Source organism: Micropterus dolomieu, linkage group LG20, assembly GCF_021292245.1.
Source record: "Micropterus dolomieu isolate WLL.071019.BEF.003 ecotype Adirondacks linkage group LG20, ASM2129224v1, whole genome shotgun sequence".
NCBI classification, from domain to species: Eukaryota; Metazoa; Chordata; class Actinopteri; order Centrarchiformes; family Centrarchidae; genus Micropterus; species Micropterus dolomieu.
The window spans coordinates 21,471,445-21,490,520 of record NC_060169.1 but is presented as its reverse complement, the minus strand read 5'-3'; the positions used below and the strand labels follow the sequence as shown (position 1 = coordinate 21,490,520).

The 19,076-nt window shown below is 40.9% G+C and overlaps 1 protein-coding gene across 1 annotated transcript; it reads left to right on the top strand.

Annotated features, from left to right (window-relative positions):
• The first annotated feature begins 572 nt into the window (after positions 1-572).
• ppfibp2a (PPFIA binding protein 2a) lies at positions 573-18,966 on the top strand. The gene is made up of 21 exons (XM_046032673.1): positions 573-635; positions 4,720-4,833; positions 6,691-6,822; positions 9,224-9,316; positions 10,638-10,749; positions 10,950-10,979; positions 11,592-11,653; positions 12,343-12,421; positions 12,583-12,707; positions 12,785-12,861; positions 12,944-13,004; positions 13,278-13,413; positions 14,311-14,452; positions 14,704-14,832; positions 14,958-15,108; positions 15,371-15,482; positions 15,723-15,811; positions 16,920-17,042; positions 17,419-17,544; positions 17,669-17,857; positions 17,955-18,966. Exons 1-21 carry the CDS (start codon positions 588-590, stop codon positions 18,165-18,167), a joined length of 2,343 nt encoding a protein of 780 aa, XP_045888629.1. The 5' UTR covers positions 573-587; the 3' UTR covers positions 18,168-18,966.
• The last annotated feature ends 110 nt before the right edge of the window (positions 18,967-19,076 follow it).

Genomic DNA, 19,076 nt, shown 5'->3' with positions numbered 1-19,076 from the left:
GACAAGCATGTGCTGCAGAAGGTTTCCTCTCCCCTGTGCCCCTTTAGGAAGCCCCGCAAAAGTAGTTCGACCGAGAGGTACTTCAGACAGAGTGAGAGAACGGGCTAGAGACAGACAGAGAGAGGTACAGGAGAAAGAAAGGGAGGACAGATGAACATGAGAGATCATGAGGTGCCGCAGAAATGCAGATCTGTGGAGAACACTGAGGCATTTTGAGAGTGCTTGAGATAAAAAACAGGAGGGAGAAACATGTTTGGAAGGGGTAGAAAAAAGTGAAGAGAAGAAAGAAAGGGAGTACAGCCAACTGGCATTATTCAGCCCAGCTCTAAAAGTCTCAGGCTGCCCAGACTTCAAACCACACGGACCAAGGTTCTCTCTGCTTTCTCTACAACTGCACTATGTAGGGTCTGTAAAAAGAGGAGAGTTGGGTTCAGGAAGATCGAGAGTGCAGCACCGATAGGAGCCGTTGTTTTGTCTTGCTGTGAATTATGGTATCCATTCGTCCTCCTTGATGCTTAACAGCTCTGGCTTTATTTTGTTAGTATCTAAAATTAAGAGCCAGACCTACAGTACAATGGGCCTGCAGAATGGAGTATGACATTGACTTCAACAAACATTTTGCCTGGCTTAGGAAGGTAAGACATCCCCCACTTGCACATCTGCTCTTCATACTTTCATACTGCACCAAAATTGCACAAAGGATCTTGGTTGTTTATTTAGCTCTTGCAGTGTTGTTGCTTTTACAACATAATTATGGTTACCATGGTTGCTAATTTGGGAGGAAGACATGTTTTGTTGGTGAGTTGAAGAGGTGTGCTGCAGAATATGCAACACATGCAATCTGCTATACAAGCTCCTTGTGGACTGGAAAGGTTAATGTAATAATAAGAGCAACTAACTTTTAAGCATTACCGATATAAGCTATTATTTGATTACAGAAATTCAGCACGACTTGGTTTAGTGTAGATTTTAAGAATTCAGGTTCTATCATAGTCTTAAAGACAGCATTTCCCAGTTTGACTGAAAAAAATAACCTTGCAGATGTAACTCCAAACTACTGAAGATGTTTTTATTAAAGCCGAAATACCTTCTTTTTTTTTTTTTTACATAATTGCTAAAACATGTTTAAATGGATCTCCACTGAGGTGACACGTGGGTGAATTTATAAATGCACGACAGGTCTGCCAAATGGGTCATAGGGTTAAAGTGCTTGAAGTAAAAGATAAATGGATATGCGTGCCAGCTGAGATCATTTCCTGCCATTTGAACCTATAGGGAGTCTTTGGACAGCACATACCATCTTGCTACCATTAAGAAAGCATTAGTCTTCACTGCCTCCATTATGTTAAAATTCTTACTGAATGTTAAATCCATGGAGGAAGTCTTTGCATGCATATACTTGTCAGTCATTATTATGTACAATTTTGAGCATCGAGGACATGCTAATTTTATTTTTATTTTTTTATAAACCTGTCTTGCCCTGCAGCCTGGTATAGAGAATGATGAGCTGGATACCATATTGTGCCAGACAGATTTTACTTTAACAAGAGAGTATTAATATACTCCTTTGTCTGTTTTATTATTTATTTAATTATGTATTGATTTGTCACCGGCCGGACAAGGGGGCAGACATGGGGATGGGGGGGCACAAACAGACAGCACAGAGAAAGGACAAGACCTGTAAGAGAAGGGGGATGGAAGGTGTGGACAACAGGGAATAGCAGAGGGAAACACCAATTGCAGAAAGCAACGAAACCTGCAATAGAACAGAGAGGGGGGCTTGGGGAGGAGAAAAACAACAACAAACAAACAAACAATAAAAATAATAATAGTAAAAGACAACCAGCTGAACAGCAGCAATAAACAGCAAAGATAACTAAGAGAAAAATGAAAACAAGAAACAGTCATGCACACTAAATAAGCAACACAGCACAGCCACGAGAGCTGGAATAATAACAATTAATTTAAATAAGTAACTGAAAGAAAAGCATCAGGTATAATTCTACCAGGCACAACTTAAATTTGTTTGTGTCTATGTGTGAGACTGTATGTGTCTGTGTGCGTGTGCGTGTGCGTGTGGATGAATGTGTGTGAGTACGTGTGTGCGCATAAGCCTGTTAAAGAATGTAGTTGTTAGTGAGAGTGGGATGCTACGACTGTGCCACACCTACCCCAGCTACAGGCAGGCAAGAACCCCAGTAGCCAGTAGGGTTGGGAGAAGAAAAAAATAAAAATAAATAATAATAATAATAATAAAAATAAAAATAAAAATAAAAACGACCATCCAAATGCCAGTTGACAACGCAATGCCGACGGAACACAAGAAGCGTAACCCGCAGAAGAGCAGCGCCCGGACATCCCCCATGCACAGCACGCCCCCAGGCCACTGTGCAACACCAGCCAAAATCAACCAGCTCAGCTGTATGCCACCACAAACCCACCCACGCGTCCTCACTGGGACCAGATTCCTGACTGGCCCCATCATTCAGTCCCATCCCCCACCCCCCTAAGCAGGAGGACGCCAGGTCCCTCCAGCCCAGGGCTTATAGCAAGAGCCCCTCTAGCACCGGCAGCACCCCAGAGTCAGCAACAACCAGGGGGGCCCAGCCCCCCCAGTGCGCAGACCAGCCCCAAATCCAGAGGCTCCACACACCCCTGAGGCAGGTCAGCGCAGCCCCAACCCAAAGTCCAACAATCCCCTGCCCTCGCCGGGTCCCCTCCGGCAGCCCCACTGCCACCCCCCCACCTCACCATTCCCACACAATCAGGAGCACTCCGAGCACCACCAGGTTATCGGAGCTGGCACATTGCATTGCACTACAATAGCCCTGCAATTTCCTCTTCTTCACCTCAGTTCAACCAGATTTAAACCTTGCAAGAGATTGTTCACATTATTGTGAAGTATTTGTTAGGGGGAGCAGCTGGATCTATTTTTTTTTAGGTTTTAAAATTGAGTGAAAAAATGTTTGTAAATAATTAAGCACACAGTAAGAACTAAAGGAGCTATTGTAAAAGCCAGGTGTCTATTATTGCCAAATAGTGAACTAAGAAAAATATCAAAGGCACGAGAGGAGGAACTGTGCGGGAAACAAATATTATTAATCACAAAACGTAAATAGAATATATGCAATAACACTTAAAGTATGCATACTGTACATTCAAATATGTTACTGACACACACACACACACACAATAATTTATTAAAGGCTTAATATTATTGCAAACCACTTGAGCTGGCTGGCTCAGGATGATGGACACTGGACTACATAATGTTTCCATGACTGTGGTTGAAAGCCTGGAATTCTGAGAAATTTGAGCTCATTTGGTCGTACTTTACTTCCCTTGCAAACTGATGGCTCTGAAATATCCCTGACTGCAGAGGCAGCCCTGCGCTCAGCCTTCACCCAAATTTTTTTCTCACTAATTAGCCGGTATAAAATTTTGTACACAACTTTTAATGCTGGATTAGGACTTGTAAACCTCTTACAGACTTCTCGACAAACGTCCCACTGACACAACAGGAAGTTTGAAACTGAGTTGTGTGTGTACGTGCATCTGTGTGTATGTGTCTGAAGCTGCAACCTCACTGAAGAAAACCAAATGTGACCCACTGGGCAACTGTTCTGTATTAACAGCGCCCTCACTAAACTTAATAGCTGACCTTTATTCTGAAGGTAAAGCTCCATTCATCCGGCAACAGTGAGTCCTACCTGGAGCGGTTATCACGTCTGGAGGGAGACAAAGAGTCACTAATTCTGCAGGTGAGATTAGTCACTGCTAATATACAAAACACAAAACAATTATTATTAATTATCTCTGTCTCTTTTTGCACAAGATGTATGTGAGCTATAAAAAGGTTGTTCCATCTGCAACACATTTAACTTAAACATGACTGGACTTCCATTCATAAAGGTTTAATCAATTCCATTGGATATGAGCCTGCTCAAATAAAAGAGGACATATGACACCACACACTGTTAGTGGGAACTGATTCTAAACAGTGCCCATATCAAATCACAGTGTAAGAGGAGATAGATGAGGAAAGGAACGAGAAAGGGGCAAAGGTAGATCAGAGCATTGTGTTGTAAATGTTTGCGTAACTGTTATATTTCTGTTCCACTGCACGGATGAAGCAACAGTTATAAAGCTGGGTTTGGTTACAACACTAGAATGTCTTGTTTTGTGTGACATGTTTGTCTATGTGTGTAGGTGTGGGTAGTTATCAGGACTGCTGAACAAGTGTTGGTCTCAGACAGGTTGAGGCTAGCACAACAATATGCTGTAACACGTAGGTGTGTGTGTAACAGCAGGTGTCCTGTTTATTTCTTCAGACCTCACATAAAACAGGAAAAACTGCTCCAGTTGGCTGCCCGGACCAGCCTTTTAGCATGTGATTAGCTATTATGTGGCCTTAATAGTTTTTCTCTGCAGATTTACATTTAACCTGCATTCTGCTGACATTGCTGGAGTCACTGAAGTGTTGCAAGCACCTACAGAGGCTCAAAGGATCATTAATTTCTTCTCAAAGGAAACATTTGCACTGTTTGATCTGGCACAGACATAGACATTTCTGAAACTCTGTAGTAATTTTGGCTGGGCTGCAATTATGTGATAAAATGTGAAACTAAATGATAGTGAAAACAGTTTTATTGGCAAGTTTTGGTGAAGAAATAAGATTCTTATCTGTACCAACTTTCTGTCCACATACAAAAAACACAGGTCAGTGTGCTGACAGACCAGGTGGAGGCTCAGGGGGCCAAGATCAACGATCTAGAGAGTTCTCTGGTTGAGCATCAGCACAAACTCGACTCCACGGAGGAGATGCTACAGCAGGTACACAGCTTTACAGACCTCAAATCGACAGCTTACATTGGACTTCCTCAATACCAAATGCTTAATGTATTACTGGACCAAAATCAGGAAACTCTGACTGTCCATCTACCTTTTAAATATGACTCTTCTGCAGATCCAATCTTTTCTCATAAGCTGCAGAATTTAAACCAGGATGAGTTCTGCTTCTTGGGAAGAAATTCCTTGCTTAGATTTCAGTGTATCTGTCTGCAGATTACCTTCATAAGCAAAATATTTAGGACACTCCTTAAGCATATTTCTGGTTTATGCAAGGGCAGATTGGTCTGTCTGGGCAGGTGATTACACCACCATAAGCCATGGACTGAGTCACTGCATGCTCACACACACATAAACAGAGAGAGGACAACAGAGGAAAGGAGAGAGGGACAAATGACTAAGGGAGAAACAGCTAAAATAGGTGGAGAGATGGGAGGGAGAAAGAATAGGGGTGGTGCTCTACTAAGGGTTAGTAGCGCATGTCTCCAACTTTTTTTGCTTTTGACTTCAAATCTACAACAGAGATTCTGCTCAACACTACAAAAGACACTCAATGGAATGGATGTATGAAACTTTAATCTACAGAAACTACAAGACACTTGAAACCATTGCATCCATGAGGGAAATACTCTTACTCCTGCTTTACTGCAGGCAGACGTTGGAGTAAGTTGAACCAGGTATTGCACAGAATAAATGTACCTCATTCTTATAATGCTGCTCGAGTGCACTGTTTCAACCTTTGCTGACTAATTTCATAAGTGCCAGGAATGTGTCTTACTGCTATCTGATGAGTTGCGAACTTAACTGTGGCTGTGGCTCAGGAGATAGAGCGGGTTGGCTGTTAATCGTAAGGTCGGCGGTTCGATCCCTGGCTCCCCCTGGTTGCGTGTTGAAGTGTCCTTGGGCAAGATACTGAACCCCGATTTATATGAATGAATGTGAATGTTAGTTTCTGTTTGAGCACTTAGGCTCAGTGTGTGGATGTAGTGTAAAAGCCGAAAAGACTAGAAAGGCGCTATACAAATACGGAGCATTTACATTTAATGCTCAGTGTCTATCTCTATGTGCAGTACTGTATGTGTGCAGTGTATCAAAGGGCAGCCGGGGCTGGTTTCTTGGAGACATGGTCATTATGAGGCTTTGGACCTGAGCCGTAAATCTCTTCCTGGTGACAAAGCTCTAATATTTTCCATGCGCACTCTACAAGAAGCCCAGATATTTTCCGAAGCCAGAGTTTTAAATGGATGCATCCATATGTACTGTTTGCCTGCCTTGGACGCTCATTTCTGGATTTTAAGTGATTTAGCACCTGCTTGACATCAACCAAATTAGTAATACATCTGCCTGCATAGCCTGGCTTAACTCCCAAGGCTGACAGCCATTCAGGACAGATCCTCACAGAGGTGTATAGCAGACCCATAGTCTCCCTCAGCACCAGGTTTGATTGGCTACATTTCACAATGACAGGAAAATGCACCTGTCAAAGTTATTTTAATGTTCTTTCTATGAATGTTTTGCATGCTTTTGGTACCTCTCTCTCTCTCTCTCACTCCCCCCTGTCTGCTGTGCACTTTGAGTGAGCTGTGAAATAGGCATTATAAATAGTGGTCATGGGTTGTGTATATTTAGCCGCTCAAACTGCGTCTGAAACCAAGGGTTTGTCTGAGGGGACTGTCATTACAGAACTGGAAGCTTGCTGTGCCTCGTACTTAATGTTGCCTTTGTTCAGTAAGTATTGAGCGTTGTGTGTCATTGAAGGGATAATGGATTTATGTATGTTTATATTTTCCTGCACGCCTATTTGTGTTGCTTCATGCTCTTGCTGTATGTTGTTGATGACAGGAGCTCCTGCATAGGACGTCACTGGAGAGCCAGAAGCTGAGTCTTATGGGGGAGGTGTCCTACCTGAAATTAAAGCTCACAGACATGGAGGGAAAACACAGCCATGGGGCTGAAAGGCAGCACAAAGCAGAGGTAGGGCTTCTCAAGTAGTTAAATATGCCTACTCCTTGTGGTCAGAAGTACAGTATGTAGGTATGGTTATGTTCTTTGTCAGAACCTATTTCTAGCTATCAAAACAAGGTTGCTTTGTTGAGTAGTACGAGTTGGACTTGATTTACTTGCTTTTATTTAATAAGCAGCACAATTTCCTAAGTTTGACCTTAAAGGTTTGTTTGACTGAGGACTGTTAGCAAGGAGGAATTAGTTTAGCTAAAATCCTCAGGAACTTCTGTTTTACTTCAACGCTTGGAAATACTCTGCCAGGAATGACGAGGGTACACACAAAAATCTGCCTTGTGTTCTGATGGATCTAACCTTGAAGTCAGCTGCTGATTTTATGGAAGACCATAAACACTTTCTGGAAGGATGGAGGGGAACATTCACCCAAACCCTGGCTCTGTTGTTCCTGGGCAAAGTCTACAGGAAAAAAAGTCTCCAAGGTTTTTTTTTTGTCAGTTAGAACTGAATCATGTATTTGCTTAAGACCAATGTGTTAGATTACCAGCAGACATCCTGGGCATTTAGTGACCATATGAATTGGAGAAAGGGAAAGCAGCACTTCTACCAGACAGGATACTGTAATGTATGTAGTTACTGTCAAAACACTGCTGGTCAAAGAGCCTTTGTGTCCTCAGGTTAAAAGAGTTCAGGCATAGCAGAGCTGGCATGATGGATGGCGGGCCAAATATGAGTGTGTGTAGGCTTCAGCCCAGAGAATTTTGTTCTCGGTGGTGGGTAAAGATTGACTGGGCCATTCTGAAAAAAGGAACCTCGTCCTAAATGGAGGCATGATCCCAAAAACATTTGACATTGATAAAGTAAATGAAAATATATACATAAAAAATATATATAAAAATAAAATTATATTTAAATATGTTTATAGGGATTTAATTTGTATGTCTAAGCAGAAATAAATAGCATACTTTAGGTGTCTATTAGTAGACAGGAGTGTTTCAGCACTTCTTAATCCTGCTTTCATGCACAAACAAAGTCTCCCTACAACAGCTGTTTGGACTTAAGGAGAATAGGGGGAAAAAATCAGCTTTGAACACTTTAATGGCCTCCTGCGTGCTGCCTCTACTACACAAACATGTCCACACACACAACATGTGAAAGCCTTCTTGCTGCGGAGCCAGTAAACTCATAGTTAAATTTAGCCATGGAGGCACTCAATATCATCTGTCATATCCGCTGTACCGGACCCCAAGTGAGACTTCCTCTGTCCACAGTCCGAGCATAACTCGGCTGCTATTTACACTCTTTCTGAAGGAACATGGGCACGGATCACCTCATGAAGATGGCAAACCCACTCACCCCTCTTGTAATTTATCAGTGCAAACTACCCATTTGATAGACTGGATAAGCATGAATTCAGGAATGTGGCATGGCATAATGTTAATACAGTTATAGTTAAAGCAAGCAGGAAGTTCAGGTTCACGAACAAATACAAAACAATGTGTGTTCACACAGACCTGATGTGGCTAACTGGCCCAGTGTGTCTGAGTATGGGGACCAGCCAAAGATTTGTGTTTCTAATACAGACTCACTATTATCTTCATTATATTCAAGCGCAAGACCGACTCTACATTTTCTTAGGATTTATAATGTCAGATTATGTACACATGAGGTAGAGGAAAAAACTGATTTGAACGGTGACTTTTATAACAGTGCTTTCACACACAAACACAGAGATATACTGTACATCTACTGGACAGAATTTCCTCGTCTCTTTCTAAACATTTCTCACTTCTTTCTCTCCCACTGCGTCTGTCAGACTGTAGTGAACTTCATTAGTGAGCTGCAGGAGCAGATGTGTAGGTTTCAGAAGGAAATCAATAGCAAGATCCAGGAGAAAAAAGCCTTGGAGATCCCGGCTGACGGCAGCTCTCCAGTGGCGTGTCTCTCTGAGTCCACTGAGGGCCAGGGCTCAGACCTTGGGCCGTCCTGTGACAGAACCTCAGGGGTGATGCACAAACTAGAAGAGGCTACACATGGGCCTGATGGGAACACACACAGCCTGGAAGAGGGTAGCTCAGATGCAGAGCAGCAGTACCACTGTGGAGGAGAACGTGTAGGCACAGCTTGCCTGCATGAATTCTAATGTTGTGTACAGCATGGGCTGTCTCACTTAGTGTGTGTGATCCTTAGGTTCAGATGCAAAAGAAACTCACCAAAATATCCCCAGCAGCGCTTGATCTCACTGTGAAACTTGCTAAAGCTAAATTATTTACCTGTTATGCATCAGTATGTGACACGACTAATAGCTTCATTTCATGTCATTTAATATTGTGTGCTATGAAAGAGCAATGTGCAGATTTACTAACATCACCTAAATATTTAAACTAGCTAAATGTTCTCATGTGTTCTGTTTTAGGGCTTACTTAAGGAGCTCAGGATCCTCAAGGACAAAGTGGAGCACCTGGAGGATCAGAAGCTACAGTATGAGAAGAAACTCAAAGTAACAAAGGTAAAAGAAAGTTCTGAATTTCATGCTGTCTAGACTTTGATATACACCATCGGTGCCCAAATTCCACTGCTAACTGTCTACTCAACTTTCCTAAATGCTGTCCAATCCGAGGTTCCAGCCAGTTAAGTGAGTCATCCTCTTTTGCTCACACACCTATGTTTTCTTAAGAAGTCTGAGAACTATTTTACCTTCTATTTTAAAGCAGTGTAGAAATAGATGGTGGCTTAGTCCTTTTTAAATGTCCTACTTGTATACTTTGGCATGATCCCATGGCATTAACTTCTTAGGGAGTAGATTATCTCTCACATTATTTCATTATTATTTCTCTGTCTTTCTAGCTGTCTTTCCCACTTGGTACAATGGCTGTCTGTATCTGTGCAGAAGACATATTTCATAGTGCTGTTTTTCTTCCACTTGCCCTCTCCAACAGTAGTTTCACTGTAAATAACACATCTGCTACTTCACTTTTGATTCCATGTGCTTACAACACAACACACTTACAACACGGAAGTGTTGCATGGTCAATCTACAGTCACAACAAGATTGGCATTAGGGTCACATAGGAGGAAGTGTAAAATGATGCAATTATCCACATACCTCAATCACTTGAATAGTTCTTAAAGGATTGCATAATAGGCCTGTATAATTCCAAGTCATATTACCATCCGCGGATCTTTATTTTTACTTTTTAGAAGTTCATCAAACATTGTATTGGCATTTCTCCATTAACTAGATGTTTACCCAGAATTGCAAAATGAACAAATAGTATGTTTCACAGAAATATCTTCTCTGTTATTCTCAGTTTGGAGCTTTGGTTACTGGTAGCAGATTGCTATATAAATATTGTTTTAATCAAACTAGGAAAATCTTAATGCACACTAGAATAACTGGTAACATATGTTCATAAGGCAGATACAAACCAGTGGGGAATAATGTTTGGATAAAGTAAAACAGGGATGTGATGTGGTATATGAGGCAAAAAGTGTATTTTCCACAAGGGGGGGGGGGTATCTGCCTGAACTTAACTTTACTGCCATCTGTTTTTTTCTTATACTCTGCAACTTAGTTCAAAACAAACTATAAACTCTGTTTCTCTAAAATTCAGGAAAAGCACTTTGTTGTGGTTTTATATATAGGTAATCGTGGGGGGAAAATCAATATCTTACAAAACATGGGTTTCAAGTGAGGATGTGTGCAGGCACTTTGAATTAAGATGCATGTACATGTCTTGTTTTGAGCTTTTAGCAGTGCGTGTTTAAACAGACGTGTTGGCACATACAGGTTATTTTTGCTAAGATTACTCTCTGTGTGGCACCCACAGGCAGAGATCAGCAGCCTTCAGCAGCTTCTGCTCAGTAAGAACGCTGAGATCGAGAGCTTGCACACTCAGCTGCTGGCCAGACCTTCTCTATCCCCCGAGAGCTCAGAGAGAGGTAAGCAAAGCACCTAGCTTCAAACCCTCGACAAATCTGCCAGCAACAGTCTTTCACTCTGACAAAGTTACCCAGCCTGATAGTAGACACAGTTAATGACTCCTTTTTGCATTCATTAACTTGCAGTAACAGCTGTGGGAAAAGCCTGTATTGGCCCTTTATAAACTGTCTCATCATGGGTCTCTGTCTCTCTCTCTCAGAGATGTACAGGAAGAGGCTAAACACCAAATGTAAGCAGTACTTAATGAAAATAACTTTAAACCCATGGGCCATGTCTGCTTTTGATCTTTCATTTATTTCCTTTCTCCAGACATGTCTCTTTATTTTATTATCTTTTGTTTCCTTCTACTCTGAGGGGCAACTCTGACAATCACCAACTGGTTTCCAAAATTACTTGATGCATTATCTCTCTTCCCTTCGGCTTCTCCGTCGTATTTATGGATCCCTGAAAGCATAATGTCTTGTTTGTTCTTAATTTTGTCTGTCATAGATAAACACTTCTCTGGGGTACTTGCTTAGTACTCACTGTCACTGAGCAGCAATTCTGCCTGTATGCCCACAGTTGTTACAAAGCAAGTGTCTATGAACTGTGGGCCCAAATACGTAAAAGCTGACATGGCTAAAGCTATGATTGGTGGATTTAAAAAAGGGTTTGATGAAACTAAAAATACATGATTTATATGGCACTCTTGTGAGGGATATATTAAACTATCATGTATCTTTGCCTTTCCTTTCCTTCTAAATAACCAAATGCCGCTACATGTCTATACAGAATGCTAATTTATATGACATGAACAGCTGCCCATACATATTAATAATCAGTGTGGGGTTTCTCTTCATAGATCAGGAACTGCAGAAGCTTAGGAGTGGAATGAAATCACTGGTAGCTGCCAATGATGAAAAGGTAAGTTGCCAGTGATCTGGAAACCTATGCTTTCCCTTTCTGGTCAACACAGCTGTATGTGATTATGCAGTACATAGCAGCATGTGTGTTGTCATCAGTTTACCACAATATAAAGTGTCCTATTGGCCTGTATATAGTGCTATCATCGCTGCTGTTTAAAAGGTTAGAAGGTAACTGTTTTTAGATGTTATAATTTCTCAGAGGCGCCGCCCTCTAACCATTAATAGTACAGACGGGCTTTTGTACTCTCCATCCCAAAGAATCGTTGACTTTAAAGACTTTCAGACGCAGGCCTACATGTCGCACACTACTGAAGACACACACATACACACACACCAAGGCGAGCCATTTCAGGCAAAGCCACACTTAAGTAGGCCTCGACCTGCCAAGCCTAATTTTGGAGTGAGCTGCATTAAGAGCACCATGGCAAAACCAGGCATGGGCACCACTTCAAAAAACACATACTCCACACAGCTGGTTACCACAACTAAGATTTCCGGCCAGGCCTGTGTCAATCCCCTCCCTATCCCCTACTTTGATGTAAAGGCCATATGGTGAAAAAGAGACGTTTGAGTGGCATATCGGTCAATGACAGAGTGAAGCACAGTCCATATGTGTGTTTCCTAACCTTAGATAAACATCTTAATTGAGTTATGTTAGCCTTGAACCCCCTTCTCTGTTTTCCTCAGGACCGACGTATTGAAGAGCTCACTCTACTCCTGAATCAGTGCAGGCAATTCAGAGAAGTCACTCACACCACAAGGCAAGGTAATCAGCTTATTTACTCCTTTATACTTTCCTTGTGGCATTTGTAATTATGTTAGCAGCAGCGTTTGAGCATAAGGAAAGCCAACACACTTCCTGCCTTAAAAATAATGCATGCCACCGATTAAGCTGAGAGAAAATAATTCTCCTCTTTGTTACTGTAGCTCCACCTGCTGTTCGCTCGCTGTCAAATGGCAGGACTCCGTCAAGCAGCAGTGAGGAAGAAGAGCATGGACTGATTAAGAGCACTGACTCTGCCAGTGCAAAATCTGAGGACGTCAAGTCTGAAGTGGGTACAAAAGATTTCAGCTGGTCTCATAACTAGCTAAAGTTTTTTCTCTAAATATATATTCTTACCTACCACAGGTATCACAGGTTTCCACAAACAGCTCTTCCTCCCAACAAACATCCATTTCATCAGTCCAGAAGGACAGTGATTCCAGGTAGTGAAGAAGCTTTTCAGTGGAGGACGCCAATATTTCCTAGTTGGATTTTACTGAGATGATTGTGCTTTTATGTTCTCAGAACAGAACAGCAGGTGTTATCAAGTAGCATGAATGACCTAACAAATGGACCTTTACAAAAGGTATTTTTAAATATACACATCTAATATGCTAACAATTCAAGTCATTTATCTTTCTATACATATATACAATAAACATTTTCTTCAGTACAAGCTACTGTACTGTTTCTTACATGATTGATGCAGAAGAGAACTCAATTTTCTCATTTGTATGAACATTACAGTGTTTTTTATGTATAACAGTAGAGTATATATTTAAAGTTGTTTGAATTTTTTAGCTGATTTGAGCACGTTTTTGCTGTCTTTTCTATTTGTACCTGCGTGTGGTTTATCTAGAGTGGTCCGGGTGACAGAAGTCAGACGCTGCCTGTGAATTCCTCTCTGTCAGAGCAGAATGGGATCGGAGACAGTGGTAGTGAAATCCAGAGTCAAAGGTCTCCAGAAGGGAACGAAGAAGGAGACTCCAATCAAAGTAAATCCTACAGAGGATGTTATTTATGATATGATGGATAGTGTGCAGTAATAATCCCTGATATTGGATTAGACTTTTTCTTGTTCTGTGGAATTGTCGTGCGGCCAGTTATTCCCATAAGCAATGGCGGTATTCATATTTGGAGCAAACGACTCTCTTTTGAACAGACAGCCACTGTACCTTTGATCACAGCTAATTGCAGAGGTTCCTGACAGAGCAGATGGATCATGGGATATACTTTTTTACCAAACACACCCTCTCTCTTGCTTCTGATTGACCACATTCATCCCAGCTCCACCCTTCCTCAGCTTCACTGACCAGTTTTAACTTGAGCCCCACCCTGATTTCTCTCAGCTGTGTCGTGCTGTAGCGTGGTGACTGACTGCTGCATATTATTAAGTTTTGCTTAAACCCCTTCTTTTTCATGGGACATTAATTGCTGAACTCAGTGGACTGTAACCTGTGCTGCTGGAGCACTGTGAAAAGGCAGACCACCACATGTGCGCTACTTACCTCTTAATGTTCTGTTTGGTATGCAATGAGGTAAAAAAAAAAAAAACAGTTTTTCTTTTCTACCGCTTTCTACTCAATCATCATCATCAAGATGTTAAGAATGGCTCAACTACAGGAAACTATATTTTTAGACAGTCTAAGCTTTTCAAATAGCCCCATTGAAATGCTTTTTATTTTGGCAAGATTACAGTTAGGCTATGTCTGCTCTAATTAGCACTAGCTAGATAGATAGATAGCTAGATAGCTAAGTAAACCACTATTTTCAACTAATCAAATGTGTCGATAAAATGTTGCATTTAAGTAGCCCCCTACAATAAATGCCTTTGAACCATATTTGTGCTTAGTAGTTTTACACTGACTGTGGTTTTTTGTGTCCTCTTAAAGGAAAGTTGGAGAAAGTTGGTGACAGCACATCAAGCGATAATTCCCCTGTTCATTCTGGAGCTAACACACAGCCTGGCCAGCGAGTTGTGGGCTCACCAGAGTACATGAAGAATAACAGGAGCTTCAAGAGACTCTGGGGAAAGTGAGTGTGTGAAAATACACTGATACATCAACAATACACCAACCAAGATGATGATGACTGCCAAAAAAGGACAAACAAACATTAAATAGACCTAACTATTTATGTACTGTAAATGTAATTAATTATTTATATTTATCAACAAAAAATGAACATATTGTATACTGATTGTGCCAATTGTATTATGATTTTACTTTAAGAATGAAAGTAGTTTCTACCATGTTTATCCAAATGATTTATTCTCATCCATACAGACTTCGAAGAACCCAGTCTGGAGGGCTTCAGGGAGCGGATCCAGATACCGGTCAGTTTAGAAGAGGGGGACTTCGTGCGACAGCAGGACCCAGACTGACTCGGACCCCTGAATCTTATGACTCTACACGGTAACTCAGTGTGCCTCTACCACACTTTGTAAGACAGTACTCCAAGTGTTTGATGACCATTTTAAATACTTCATATACAATAAGCCAATTAATTAATTATCTGATTTGTCCTTTTTTAATTTTAGTGATATGAATATTCCATTCAGCCAGTGGACCAAGGAGCAGGTGTGTGGCTGGCTAGAGGACTATGGACTGGGCCAGTATGTCAATCTCACCAGACAGTGGGTTGAAAATGGACAAACTCTACTGTCTGCCACACCTCAGGACTTTGAGAAGGTCAGAAATTTAAACAGCACAGTTAATGCCACTTTACACTACACTACAAAAACGTCTTGAATGTACAACTCTGTGATTATGCATTTATAAATAACTGATATACAATATTTAAGTATAAGATCAGAGAAAAAAATATTCATTGATAAATTGGAAATTTAACAAAGTTTATCAGGCTAAATTTAATTGCATGGTGAGGGGGTAAACCACCAATTTTACCTCAAGCTTTAGTTTTATTGTGACAAACAGTCCTGTCTGACCTCAGGAGATGGGCATGAAGAATCCACTGCACAGGAAGAAGCTGCAGCTCGCCCTGAGCGCATTCACCACTAAAGTTATAGAGAAATCGTCAGAGCTGGACTACATCTGGGTCACTCGTAAGTCTGACTCATTCTACATAGAATGTTTTAAACTTCTCATGCTGCATGTTCTCATTTGAATCTGATCTACAAATGGGGAGTGGGACATTCATGCCACAAACCAAACAAAGAAATGTAATGTGTGAGTAAATATAGCCAGCATTCAAAACCAGGAATTGTATCCTAACTGAGCAGTGAACCTGTATTGCTGACAGCTAGTGAGTGAAGTGAATTAATGTCTGACTTTCACCCATTTAGGCTGGTTGGATGATATTGGTTTGCCTCAGTATAAAGACCAATTCCATGAAGCTCGAGTAGATGGTCGAATGATACAATACCTCACAGTGGTAAGACTTAAGCCTACATGTTATGTTAAAGTGGAGGCCTGCAAATACATCTATTTACATTTACATACAAAAAAAATCCCAAAAATAAAACGTTCACGTTGGCGTGTGTAATTACATTAACCCAAAATCACAATGTTTTCCTAAACCTAACCAAGTAGTTTTGTTGCCTAAACCTAACCAAACTGCAGCCGTTTCACAGCGTTAACCACGGGTTAAATGTCACGTGCCGTAAGAAGTTCAGGTCTGGTACGCCTGTCGCTGGACTGGTACAGGAAACCCTGTAATTGTGTCAGTTTTGGAGGCAATGACAAACAACCTGTTTTGTCGTAGGTATGAGGAAATGTTGGTATCAGCCAGTATCAGCAAATCATTGAAGTATTACATTCTAAATTCCTATTGTGAATAAAAGAATACTAAGATATTGCTGATGTTCACAACATACATATTTAACCAAGGGGACAATCTTTTCAAGTATTAGAGTACATTTAAATGGTTAATTATTAAAAAGGATTGTAAGGTTAATGTAAGGTTACTTAGACTAGCCGCCATAGCTGGTCCTGACTTCCCTGGGGCCCTAAGCAAAATTCTGCTAAGGGGCCCTCCTACCTGATCCGTGACCCGTATAAACCATTTGACTTTGCTGCAAAGACCTGACACCCCAGTGCTTCCAGTACAATCCTCACTCCTTTAAAACAGTTAGCTCATCTATTGTTCTAAAAATAAGTAGACCAATACAGAACAGAATGTGGTTTAAACAAACAATATTTATTAAATAAGATAAGTGAATAGAACTAATATTACAGCTTGTACTGGTTAATGATCATGCATCTCCTCTACTTGCAAATTACAGATAACAATACTGTTATTAATTTTATCAGCTGCATTGGGCCTATTCAAACTGGTTCCCCCTGATTTCCTTTCATACATTTTCAAATATAAAATACTATTTTATTCTCTGGCCTGGCTGAATGCTTGATAGTTATTATTTACTGAGATGTGTACTGTGTACATGTGAGTACCGCCCCACTTTAAGCACTGAATAAAACAATGGTATGGATTTGTAGACTTTTCCCTGATGTTCATGGATGTTCTTTTACTGTTCACCCAGAATGACCTCTTGACTCTAAAGGTCACCAGTCAGCTTCATCATCTCAGTATTAAATGTGCCATCCATGTCCTTCATGCCAACAAGTTCAACCCCAACTGTCTTCGACGTAGGCCAGGGGAAGAGGTAATTGTGGATTATGCCAGGTATTGTATGTAGCAGTTGTTTAATGTTTAATGTTATGGTACATTTTGTGTGTACATTTGACACTCAGAGCTGAGAGAATATAACACATAACAGACATTTAAACACAATGGCATATTTATGGGAAGTGTTTTACTTAGATATGGTGTTAGATAAAAGTGTTGGGTTTGGGTAAAAGGTGACAGCACATCAGTTGCCCACAAGATGGCAACAGACAGACAGTAAATGCTTTCAAACACTCATTTCTTTCATACGGTTGCTTCCAAATTCCTGTCCACTTTTAGTAATTTTAGAAGAATTGAAATGAGTGAGAAGTGGGTATAATGTCATTTCATATTTATATTTTTAACTTCTTCAGAGACAGCCCTCTCCTTCAGAGGTGGTGCAGTGGTCTAACCACCGTGTGATGGAGTGGCTTAGAGCAGTGGATCTAGCTGAGTACGCTCCTAATCTACGTGGCAGCGGCGTTCATGGTGGGCTGATTGTAAGTACTGTAAATTTTTAGTTTTTTTTTTATTTTCAAGTCATATTGGCATTAAATGCTTACATCACATACCTAAAGTCCTAAATGTGTTGTTGCCATCTGCTGGCAATATACTCTTCTGTAGATCTTGGAGCCTCGCTTCAGCTCAGAGACATTGGCCCTGCTGCTAAATATTCCTCCACAGAAGACTTTGCTCCGTCGCCACCTCGCCACTGCCTTCTCTGCCCTGGTGGGGACTCAGGCCACACAAGAGAAGCGAGAGTATGGCAATGCCACAGGCCATGTGCCCCTCACCACCACTGCTAAAGTAAAGGTAACAGCACAATCTAAGCACCAAAATGTTCTGTGATTTTTGCAGCATAAACTGCAAAAATTGTTTATTAATAGGTTTGACTTTTTTGTGTTTTCAGCCAAAGAAGCTGGGATTCACCCAATTCAGTCACCTCAGAAAGAGGAAACCTGATGAGGACTATATCTGCCCAATTGACAGCGGAGCACTGACAGTGAATGGGGTTTCTCGCATGCCCTCTACAGCACTTAGGGGCCTCAGCCCCAGCTTGGACAGACAGACTGAGAGGCGGGAGCAGGTGGGGATAAAAGCTCAGGCTAATGGCCCAAAATAATAATTTAAAAAATACAGTAGGAAGCTTCACCCTCTCCACCACACTCACCTCTCACCCATTAAGTGACCTTGTGATTCAGTGAAAGATTCTAATGCAGAAATGTACCCAAGATGAATCAATGTGGTGATTTGCTGGATGGGCTGCAAAGATTCTGTATTTCACAGGTGATCTTAATTGTTGTTGGGTATTCTTAACCAAATGTTGCTTAAACAATATTCATCTAAAATGGTAATAAATGGTGACACTGTTTGAATTGTTTTATGAAAGCTGCTCTCTGCATTCCTTATACAGTTGGATTCCAAAGCTTACACTTTTGGTTTAAGACAATGCATTTTACTGACCATTTTGTATCTAAATGTCTGTAGAATTAGTTAGGATACTGATGACCTTGTCTTCTTATATCTAGACTGACTGTACAGGATAATAATTGTCACCAGTTACTTTAAAGGCATATTTCGGGTTTTCTGAAGTGTGACTGTATGAGGTACTTCATAGTTAGTTAGTGTATTACTGGCACTGTCAGCTGCAAAATGTATTTTAGCCACCTAAAAGAAGGCCTACCAAAAAACATAAATTTCACTTCAAGTGTACTCTAGATTTAGAATGTTTTCACGCTACCCTGACTATGGTTAAGTACCTCATCCAGCTCACTTCAAAAATTCTAACCTATCGTTTTATGAATGTTTCTCATTCATTTTCTGTATGACTGACAAGAAAATCAAAAATTTTATCATTTTGATTCTTGACAGTACACTTACTCTTCTGCACCTGTAAATGAGGCTTGTTGGTACACCTTAGGATTCTCCTCCTCCAGATGTTGCCTTGTTTGATGAGATCATTGTGAATATGCAGTAACATAATAAACATTGGGTCAACAGTTAGTCTCGTTGGAATTCTTTGAGAAGAAGA

Excerpts from the sequence above, each read along its gene's own strand:
- ppfibp2a (XM_046032673.1), top strand. The coding sequence starts at position 588 with ATGGAGTATGACATTGACTTCAACAAACATTTTGCCTGGCTTAGGAAG. Across the intron at positions 12,862-12,943 it reads CAGAAGGACAGTGATTCCAG|AACAGAACAGCAGGTGTTAT; the intron begins GTAGTGAAGAAG and ends TTATGTTCTCAG. Across the intron at positions 14,453-14,703 it reads TTCAAGAGACTCTGGGGAAA|ACTTCGAAGAACCCAGTCTG; the intron begins GTGAGTGTGTGA and ends TCATCCATACAG.